An 11,224-nucleotide genomic window follows, 5' to 3' on the forward strand; every position below is an offset into this window, starting at 1 on the left:
ATAGGCGTGCGCCACCGCACCATCTCAATCACTGCCTCAGTGCGCCCCGGGGGTGGGGCCAGCACAGCTCTCCGGGGATCGAACCCCCAGCCCCTTCGTCTGCCTAAGTACATGCTTTAGTCTGCTGAGCTATCTGGCCAGCCGGCCCTGGTATCTGGATCTTGGGCCTGACCAAGATGGCATAACACAGCCCCAGCGACCCACAGGCAGTATGCATGAGAAAAGAGCATTTGTCGGAGTACTGTGCTGCAATCCAGAGAGAAAGCTGATGGAAGCTGCCTCTAGCCCAGCACTTCCCCCAGCGCTCTACATACACCAATGGTGCTTTGTTCCTTCCTGAAAGCAAGAACAATTCCTTCTGGCCTCATCCACAGGGAGGGAAAATCAGGTTTTCATTCTAACTAGGGTGCACAGGACCGCAGAAGCCTGAGCTCGAACCGCTCGGAACCCAGGGAGCCAATCACTCGCCCCTCTGCTCTTTTTGGGAAAAACCCAAGAATACAGAAGTATATAAAGACAAAATGACCCTCACTGGGTGGGCAGGGCACCTGCCTTTCCTCCCAGCACCCTCATGGCCCGAAGCAGAAGGACCAGAAGTTCAAGCCCAAGATGGGCAACTAAGCAAACTTGGGGAGACCTCGTCTGAAAAAAAAAAAAAAAAGGGTTAGGGACATCACTCAGGACAAAGGCTCTAGGTTCAGTCTCCAACACTGAAAACAAATAACAAATAACGAAGTAGAACAATCCCCCACCAGCTAAGACCCCTGCCTGGAGTGCTTCTCCCACTGCCCTGGGTGCCTGGATCGGCTGGGGATCTCCTCAGGATGAAGCACACATGGTCCTGTCCCCACCAAGCTCCAGGGCGACACCATAGGGAGAGTCCCCAGCACCCGCTCTTAATAGCAGGGCTGTAGGCAAAGGGTCCACACATAGACAGACGCTTATTGCGTGCAATACCCTAGTGAGGAGGAAAAGAAAACTCCTGGTCCCATCTGCAGAAAACCATTCTAACTGTATCCGTCTCCCCTGTGGCTGACTCAGATGTAACCGGTGTCTCGGATGTCTCGGATGGCTCGCCCTCGCAACACAACCGAGCGCCCAGCCCCGCTCCCGCTAGGACACGTCCGCTCTTACTTTTCTCCCCTTCTCGCTGTCTGGAAGGTAACAGTGTCTCGGGAAGCCTCGGGCGCTGAAGCTCCTGCCCGGATTTGGGTGCTCTGGCCCCTGCAAGCAGAAAGAAACAGAACCAGGGCGGTTTTCAGAACATTTTGGATGGGCGAAGGTCAGGCATGGTGACAACACTTGGCAAGAGTCACCAAGACTATGGCAGCAGGAAAGCTGCTGTGCACGCAGGCCCAGCCCGCATCCTCAGGCCAGAGCCAGCCACAGAGCTGGCGCCCAGGGGGGACTGGTGGGAGCCCTTTGCGGTGCTGGGGGACAAGGTGAGCGTCAGGCACGCTGGGGCCTGGTGTGCGGCCCGCGCAGGCTCAGCACCCTGGCGTCATCACCCCTACTGCTGTCCAGATGAAGAAAGCTGCATCCTAGGTGGGGGGAAAAGGTGTTTGGGATGTTGGCAGCCTTGCTAAAACTTCCGGGCAGGTTTCCAAGGTGCACTCTGGACATTTTAATGGACACTGCATCACAAAGCGCCTCTGAGCAAGGCACCGTGCAGCCGGGATTTTCTGAAGGACTCCGGTGGATCTCCTCTTTGTCTTCAGGGGTTGTGGGCTGCCTTTCTCCTCAGTAATCCTGATGAGGACATCCAGGACCAAAACTCTTCTAACAGCATTCCTGCTCGTGGCGTCCCAGGCTTCACAGGCAATCACAGGTGCTGGTGGGAAAGAAACTGAAGCAGGACTCGGCTGGAATCCAGGTGCTGCAGCGGTGGAAACGGCTCCTGTCCCGCGAAGCGCATGCAGGGTCTGGCTCCCCTGCAGCCGTGCTGGCTCGGGCCTCAGGAGTGGCCTGGATCACAGGAGCGACCGAGGCTTTCTTAACGGGTATGCCCAACCCCTCCTACGACAGCAGACCCATTAAGGCAAAACCGCACCGCCATGAAGCAGGGCTGGTCCTCCTGTCTTCATGCTCCTACACACATCTTCTCATTTGCTTTTTTCACACGACTTGCCGCAGCACAGGGCCCTGTGTGATGGCTAACTGCGGTATCAGCCTGCATAAAAAATGCCCAGCTGACTGGCTTGGCACAATCTTGGATATAGATGACGGACGTGCTGATGAGGGAAGCCCCACCCTGAGTGTGCGTGGCAGTGACCAATAGGCTTGGAGCCTGGATGGAATGAAAAGGGAAAGGAGGCAAAGCCTCACTTCCGCTCCTTCTGGGCACTCCTGTTTTGCCACCATCTTGGGCGTCCATCTCCAGGCTTAAAGTGCAGGCCCTCTGGCCTCCCAGTAGGGCTGCTCATGGGCTCTGCAGGGAGCTCCAGGCCGCTGACTTCTGACCGGATCCTCTGCACATCCAGGCGCAGCTGGTCCTCTGGTACCTTCCACACCTGACTCTGCAGGTGGCCATTGGCAGCATGCTTCATAATAGTCTATGTATCATATATAGTGTCACGTACGTCACATTAAACCTGTTCCTCTAGTGCACCCTACCTATGGACCATCCCACCTAGAAGCAGCTGCTGGTCTCTGAATCCCTCACGTCTGGAGCCACAAGCCACGTGCACCTCTATTCTCTATAACTCACCCCCCAGCTGATCTCTTATAGCGACAGAGCACAGACCCAGGCTTCCCTCAGGTGCACTGGTCCTCTGAGCAGCTCACGAGAGGCAACACCCTCTAGCAATAAATGCCCTCACTTTGCACACACAAATGCTTGTCTGGAATGTCTGAGTAGCTCAGATCCCGCAGGGATGGAACCCTGCTGTAAAAGGGACTTCAACATATAACTGAGAATATTCCTATTCCATGCTGCTGTTGGCATGAATTCTGCCACAGATGACGAATAAAACCAACCAGCCTGCATATACGAATGAGTGACAAAACTGTAGGAAAACATGGGCTCTTTTGCTTTGCTTTGTTTTCATGGTACTTGGGCTTGAACAATGGCCCACATGCTGAGCTACATCTCTAACCCTTTCTGCACTGTTTATTTTGAGATGAAATTTTGCTAAGGTGCTAAGGACTTACCAGGTTTCAATCCCCCTGCCTCAGCCTCCCAGAATGCTGGGACTACAGGCATGTGCCACCATGCCCGGCTCGGAGTTTTCATTTTCTCCTATGCACCACGATTTGAAAAGGATGAGAAATGATGTGGTTCTTCTATTTATTGTTTGAAGCGGCCTGGCTGCTGCAGCTCATGTAGGGCTTGGCCACCTGCATGGCAGGGTCTGTGCTGTGAGTCTCAGAGGGTCTGGCAGTCACCACAGGTACACGCCGTGCTGTCACTTGCCAGGCTGCCTGACCGTGGTCTGATGGCTCCGCTCCTCCTCTCCTCAGACTGCGTAGTGTGAGTCTGCCCAGGGCGGCCTGGCACTGACCCAGCGGGGCTGTGCCTTCCGGGCCCGATGCCAAGCCCAGCAGTCACGAATGCCCAGAGCGCCTCCAGGGAGAAGTTGTCTGCAGTGAGGGAGGCACTCGGTCTTGGTCCATTCCTGAAGGAGCCAGTGCTCTGTGGTGGCAGCTGGCAGCCACGTTGGTGTCCCCGGGCAGCCTGAAAGGCAGAAGCTCTGCCGACAGCCTCCCACCCGACCCCGGGCACACCGGGGCTGCCGCAGGAGTCTGTCCTGGCTCCCACACTGACACTCGTGCTCCTGTGTCCCACCAGCTGCCCGAGGTTCCTGCAGTGGCCTCTGCCGCCCAGCCCAACCCACCCTTCCTGTCTCACCCCCACCTTTCCCTGTTCAAGCCCGGTTACTGGAACCAGGCATGGCAGGGGTCTCTGAGCAGTCTCTTTGGGTCGTCCTGTGTTTTACTCCAGACTGGCTTCTGAAAGCCTAGGCCCAGCCCCTCAGGCTCCCCCAACCTAGCCCCACCCAGCAGCCTCCAGGGCCTGCCCCTGTCCACATCCCAACCTGGTCCTCAGGGCCTTTGCTGTCCCGGCTGCCACTTCCCTCGCCTCATCCTCCCATCTCTGCCACATTCCTCCACCATCCCCTTGAAAGTCTTAGGCTGTGACTGAACTCGTGTGTGTGCGCACGCGCGCGTGTGCCTGCCCTTCCTCACCCCCACTCACCTCCTCTCCAGCTAAAACCCTCGCCTCCATTTCCTCACGTCTCCCTCAGCCCATGGGAAGGGCCTGCCCCAGAAAGCCTCTCAGCTTCAGAACAGACTGGCAGGCCCTTCTCTCACCAGGACAAGGGCGGAGCAGAGGACAGGAGGAGGACGGGCTCCTGGGGGCCTTGGTCCTAGACCCTGCGCCCAGACAGGGCCCACACGTGTCGCCTCCCACTGCATGATGCCTCTGCCTGAGGGGCTCCTTCCCGCTGTACAGAAAAAAAACAAGCTTGGGAGGTGCAGGCAGCCGCCCCACGTCGCTGCTCACGGGGCTGGGCACCGGAGGCTGGCTGGGCGGACTGTGCATCCTTCGCTGGGCATGCCTCCTCGCCTCTCACACGCACCGTGGCCTGCCCGCTTCCACTCCCGAGATGACTGCTGACCGATTGAGCCTTCCCCGAGTGAGTGCGGGAAGTCCCCGAGGAGGAGCGAGTTCAGCCGGCGTTCATTTGCAGGTTTTCACGCCTTTCTGTTATTTCCTCATCACTTAGGACTGCTTCGGAGTTCCTTGAGCATTTATTTGTCTGCTTAGTGTTTCCCAGTCCCGCTGCCATGGGGACCCGGGGCTCCTCTGGCACCTAGAAGGCGGCTGCGCCCTAAGGCGCGCTCCAAGGGCTGTTCTAAAGGAGCAGACGACTCCCCGAGGGAGGCACTGGGGAAACCACAACTCTACAACAGCATCAAAAGGGCAATACTTAGAAAGGAAAAAGAGCAGGTAATAAGGGTGAGGTAATGGGTCTGCTGAAGAAATGAGTCCAGTCTGCGCCCTGGCACAGCTAGCGACAGCCTCCCTGTGGGAAGGAAGGCTCCCATTTGTATTTACTGTCAGGAAAGCCCTTCCGACCAGGGCTTTAGGACTGGCTTTCAAAGAGCCAGAGAGGAAAGGAATGCCCACCCAAATCAAAGCCAAGAGCAGCTATCAAATTAGAAATGCAAATAACATTCGACAAAGAAATTCCACTTCGCGGGGATTATTCGACAGATATTCTCACGTACGTGCAACATTATTCACTGCGGCATTATTTGCTGTAGCAAAAGACTGGAAACAATCCATACGCCCGTCACACGGAAGCCGCTGAATGAAACGATTCACACAATGGATTACTGCACAGACTAGGAAGGAACGAGGAAGCTCTCTCTGGGCCGCCGTGCAAAGCTCTACAGGCTGCATCGTTCCCGGCAAGACGCGGGGTGTGAAGCTGAGTGCTGCAATGTCACCGCTTGTGGAAAAACCAGAGGGGTGGGGAGTCATCTCTGCCAGGCGGGCACAAAGGACCCTGAAGGGTTCCAAGAAAGTAGGAACAATGGCGGGGACAGGAGGGCGGGGACTAGCCCACGGAGGGGAAGCCCCGGAAGGAGGCGCCAAGGAACGCGTTTTAGACGCCAGAACGCGTGGACGCACCTGGATGCCAGGGGGGATGCTGTAGATGATCCGGATGGTCTTGCAGTCCGGGTGGCCCGGCAGGGAGTGGGGGATGAGGTGGTACTCCATCTTCCCCGGAGGCTGCATCCCTGTCTTCACCCCATAGATGGTCTTGCACGTTGGACACTGCAGACTCCCGTCCTGAGACAGCCGGAGTAGAAAACGCTTTGGTAACGATCTCCCCGCCCAACCCCGGATGGAACCAGAGATGGAGGACTGAGGACCTGGAGGTGCGGAGGGGGATATGCACTGAACCGAATACCAGACCTTTGACCCGGCCCAACTAACTCCAAAGTAGCAAGAAAGAAAATCCAGAAAGAGCCCTGAGCTCCACGCCAGTGCATAGAGAAGAGACTCCCTCTCCTCGAGGGGGACCAGCTGAACGGCACAGGGACCCACGGGAGTCTCTCTGACCACTCAGTCCCTGCTGGGCGGGTCACACAGCAAGCATTTCAGAGCAGCAACTGCCAAACTAAAGAGCGTCACTCACCCAGGGGGGGTTCTCTCAAATGAAGACATCTGGACCCCACAAGAAGACCCCATGGGTGAGGACAGGGAGGCTGCGGGGCGCGGCGGCCTCACTCTAAAATCACACTGCCCGAGTTTGTTTCTCAGCTTCCCTGGCTACCAGTTCAGCTGCCTTGGGCATGTTAATTAACCTGAACCTCAGTTTCTATGTAGAACAAGAAAATTACTAATATCTGTCTTGCTGGAGAGCTAAATGAGGTGATCTGCAGGGAGGGCTTCACATGCAGAGTCTCTATCCATGCCCGCTGGGTGTGGACACTGTCCCCAGGAGAAAGGAACTGGGACGTCATGCTGTGGCCTCTGAGGGTGACTTGGAAAGAGTTGAAACTTGGGTTAGAAGGACTAGGACAGAAGGTGAAGTTAGTTAAAGTGGGGTCCATGCCATCACCTACAGGGCTGCATGCTGCAGATGGGCAGAAGGAATAGCAGAAAACTTCACAAATATGGGAAAACAACCTGACATGCAGGTTACTGAGACATACAGAACTCCAAATAGTATCAACCAAAATAAATCTACACCAAGATATATAATAATCAAGATCCCAGATATTCAGCACAAGAAAAGCATAATAAAAACTGCTAGAGAAAAGAAACAGATCACATTTAAAGGAAAAACCATCAGAATAACAGATTTCTCTACACAAATCATCAACTCAAGAAGAGCATGGAGGAAAATATTTCAAGTCCTACAAGGAAACAAATTTCAACCCAGACTAATATACCCTGTAAGGACGCCTTTCAAAATTAATGGAGAAGTAAAGTACTTCTATGACAAAGAACAAATAAAGAAATTCATGATGACCAAACCAACCCTACAGAGTACTAAAAGTTATTGAAGAAAGGGATCAAAACTACCACAACTCCAAGAGGAAAAACAGAATAAACCCACCGATCAGACAAACAATTAAGGACAGGAAAAGTAGGGAACCACCAGCAGGAAAATAACATGACAAACATAAGCCAATACATGTCTGTCTTAGTTACTGTTTACTACTTACAATACCCAATGCTCAAAATGAAGGAAGGAAAGGTTTATTTAGCTCACAGTTTGTGGAGGTTTCAGATCATACTCCACTGGCCACAAGGCAAATGACAGCAGTTCACGGCAGCAGAAAACAATGAAGAGGAGGAGGAGCAGCAGCCATGGCATCCATCAAGCCTCTCTCTTCTTTCCACACAGACCACGAAGATGAAGATCATAGCTCTCCACTGCAAAGATTTTTGCTCCTCAGAAGACTGGGACTTCTACAAGGAAGCAGGGTAGGGCAGGGCTGCAGGAAGCCTTCCTCAGTTCCTTTAGATACACTTCTTGTGCTGAGTTACTCTGGGGTGGCCCACGGCCCTAGGGCTGAACCAATCACACCCCAGTGCTGGCCCAATAGCGCCCCAGGTTGGGCCCCACCCACCTGCAGGGCTGGACCACCACGCTGACAACTCCTGGAGCTGATTCAGCCAAGTTGACACAATGTAACAACTAACACCACATCAATTGTAACCACCAACATAGATAGACTCAATTCACCAATTAAAAAAATAAATTGGCAGAGTGCATCAAGAAACAAAGTCCAGGGCCAGAAAGATAGCTCAGTGGTCTAAGCATCTGCCTGACAAGCACCAGGACCCGAGTTCAGTCCCTGGTACTTCATGCCATGCTGGCCCCAGAACCTCAAGCACACCTGCCAGCCCTGAAACCATGTATGGCGGAGCACACCTGAGATCCCAGGACAGGGGAGGCTGAGAGAGGGGGAATCATTGTGACTCTGAACTGCATAGTGAGAGGCTGTATCACAGAAAGAAAGAAAGAAAGAAAGAAAGAAAGAAAGAAAGAAAGAAGACAAAAAAGGGAAGGAAGAAAGAAAATCCAACATTATGCTCTATACAAGAAACACATTTTACTCAAAAAGAAATTCATAGACTGAAAGTCAAAGGATGGAAAACAACACTACATGTTTCAGGAGCTCAGACAAAAAGCAGAGATAGCTATTTTGTTCACAGACAATCTGAACTTCAAATCAAGAATGATCAAATGGCACAAAGAAGGTCATTACATACTGCTTAAGGGAAAACTTCAGGAGGAAGAGATAACAGTCATGGGGCCGGGGACATAGCTCAGTAGAATAAGCACTTGTCTGGCAAGTGCAAGGCCCTGAGTTCAATCCTCAGCTCCACAAAAAAAAAAAAAGATAACAGTCATAAATATGTATATGACAAACATCTGAGCACCTAACAACATAAGGCAAATTTTAAAGGAAAAATGAAAATCTAATGACCAATAACACAATCTTAACAGGCAAACTTAACATCCCCTTACATAAAAAAGGTAGGTAAAGTTGAAAAAAAAAAAAAAAAACCTAGCAAAGAGGTAGCAGAAATGAGCCAAACCTGACAACAAATGGACTTGGTAACATAAACAGTGTTTCACCCAACAGCATCTGAACACACATTCTCTTTAGCTGCACATGCAATGTTATCTAAAATATGCCGCATACTATTCCATAAATGCTTAAATAAATGCAAGAAAACAAATTATCCCATACATATTGTCTGACCACAGTGCAATGAAACTGGAAACGTATGACAAAGGAAACTGCAAAAAAAAAAAAACCCACAAACACATGGAAATTAAGTAACAAAAAATAAATACTCTAATGGTGCACCTCAAGCTTCTAGAAAAACAAGAGCAAGCCAAGCTCAAAACTCAAAGATGTGAGGAAATTATCAAGATTAGAGCAGAAAGTCATGCAATTCACACAAAGAAAATAATACAAAGAATTAATGATTCAAAGAACTGGTTCTTTAAAAGATTAAATAAAATTTATAAACCCCAAGATGACTGCATCAAAAAGAGAGAAAAAAATTCAAAATCAGTCAATAAGGAATGAAAATGGTGAAATTACTACAGACTCTGTGGAAAAACAGAAAACGATCAAAAGCTACTTTGAAAATATTTTCTCTCACAGAACGAAAAGCACAGAAGAAATGGACACATTTCTACACAGGTACAAATAACCAAAACCAAATCAAGAAGCTATAAAAACTCTGAATAACCCTATATCAGCCAGTGAAATTGAAAATGTAATTTAAAAAAATACCCATAAAGAAAATCCCAGGTCCTAGTGGATTCATACCTAATTTCTACCAGAAATTTAGAGAAGATTTAATCCCAATACTCCTCAAACTGTTCAATGAAATTGAAAAGGAATCAATTTTCCAAAAATCATTCTTGAAAATAAGTATCCTACTGATACCAAAACCAGAGAAAGACTCAACAAAAACACAGAATTACACGCTAATTTCCCTCATGAACACTGACGCAAAATGCCTCAATACAATACTAGCAAATAGAATGCAACAAATCATTAGGAAGCCTATACACCATGACCAGGTGAGAGTCATGCCAGGAATGCAAGGATGGATCAGCATACACTAGACCATCAATGTATATGCTACATCGATACAGCCAAAATCAAAAACTACATGATCATCTCAATACATGCAGAAAAAGCTCTTGACAAAGGCCAACACTCATTCGTGATCAAAGCTCTATAAATAATTGAAATGTATGGCCTATATACCAATCTGATAAAAGCCATCTATGACAAACCAACAGCCAAAATCATTCTAAATGAAGAAAAATTAAAAGCTTTTACTCTAAAATTAGCTATAAGGCCACGTTCCGGGAACCCCCAACCCAGTCTTAGCCCAGGCCTGCTGAGTGTGTGGGAGAGCTTCCAGCTACCCTGCGCCGGCAGGACCTACTGGTCCCAGCCCAGACACAGGGTGGGTAAGACCCTCTTCCACCCCCTAGGGACACCCCCTCCACTAACCCGCCTGCCCAGTAGGAATTACTGCCATGTTCCAGGAACCCCCAAATCCAGTCCTAGCCCAGGCCTGGTGAGTGTGTGGGAAAGCTTCCAGATACCTTGTGCTGGCATGACCTAATGGTCCTAGCCCAGGTGCAGCGTGGGTAACACCCTCTTTCACCATCTTGGGATGCCCCCGTCACTCCATAGTACCCCCCACACACACACACCCACAGAGTAGGAATTTCTGTCGCGTTCCGTGAATCCCCAGATCCAGTCCTAGTTCAGGCCCGGTGAGTGTGTGGGAGAGCTACCTCTCCCCCCTACTCCAACTTGTCCCCTCCAGACTCAGCTCAGGCCTGGCATACAAGCCTGGGGTGAAACCCTACAACTGCAATCCCTGCAGAGAGTGCAGTGGACAAAACTACCCAGCTAGTCCAGGAACAGAACATCTTGCCAGAGGGGTACAACAGGTTCACCCCCAAGGGCAGAAGCAGGAAGAAACTGAGCACAGCAGCCAGACCCAAGCTAGGTACAGCTGGATAAATCCAGGCACAACTGGATAAAACATTGTAGATCTGCACCTTAACTTCAGTATGTGCTAAGGTTTAACTGCAACAAAGATCTACAACAAAGGTCAAAAGACAGTGCTACACAAAATGACAATGAGAAGGAGCAAAATGCAATCTCAGAAACCAAGCACACCCATAACAAGTGCAGAGAACACTAATGCAGAATAAATTGGGAATCACACAGCTGAAAGCAATGAATCAACAGCTTCTGAAATAAAGAAACAGCTGCAGAAAGGTATAAAGGAGCTCAAATTGGAAATGAAAAGAGAAATTCCTGAATTAATAACATCTGCAGTAAAGAATCAAATGCAGAAATATATGGAGGAAACCCAATGCCCATCCAGGAAACTAGTTCAACTCAAATGTATGAATTAATAGCATCGATAGTAAATAAGCAACAGCAGAAAGTTATAGAGGAACTCAGAGCACAATTCTTTTCTGAAATGAAAAAAGAATTCTCAGAACTCAGAGCATCTGAAGTAAAGAAGCAACTACAGAAACATAGGGAGGAAACCCAATCTGAAAAAAACACGGAATAAAAGAATTTATAACTGCTTCTGAAGAAGACATTGATAAAAAAAATAGAGGAGATTAGAAAAATGATGGATTCCTTGAATGAGGAATCCAGGAAAGAAATAGATCGCATGAAGCAGAGTCAAAGA

The 11,224-nt window shown here is 50.0% G+C and overlaps 1 protein-coding gene across 1 annotated transcript in view; it reads right to left on the reverse strand.

The window, feature by feature from the left end:
- Dtx4 (deltex E3 ubiquitin ligase 4) overlaps positions 1–6,477 on the reverse strand; it is a 17,692-nt gene extending 11,215 nt beyond the window's left edge. The window contains exons 1-3 of the mRNA XM_012512863.2: positions 6,409–6,477; positions 5,639–5,800; positions 1,135–1,224 (exon numbers count right to left, since the gene is read on the reverse strand). Coding sequence (XP_012368317.1) covers positions 1,135–1,224; positions 5,639–5,800; positions 6,409–6,477 — 321 coding nt within the window. The remainder of the gene's footprint in view (positions 1–1,134; positions 1,225–5,638; positions 5,801–6,408) is intronic.
- Positions 6,478–11,224: the final 4,747 nt, after the last annotated feature.

The sequence above is a fragment of the Octodon degus genome, unplaced genomic scaffold (genome assembly GCF_000260255.1).
Source record: "Octodon degus isolate 3935 unplaced genomic scaffold, OctDeg1.0 scaffold00283, whole genome shotgun sequence".
In the NCBI taxonomy this organism is placed as follows: Eukaryota; Metazoa; Chordata; class Mammalia; order Rodentia; family Octodontidae; genus Octodon; species Octodon degus.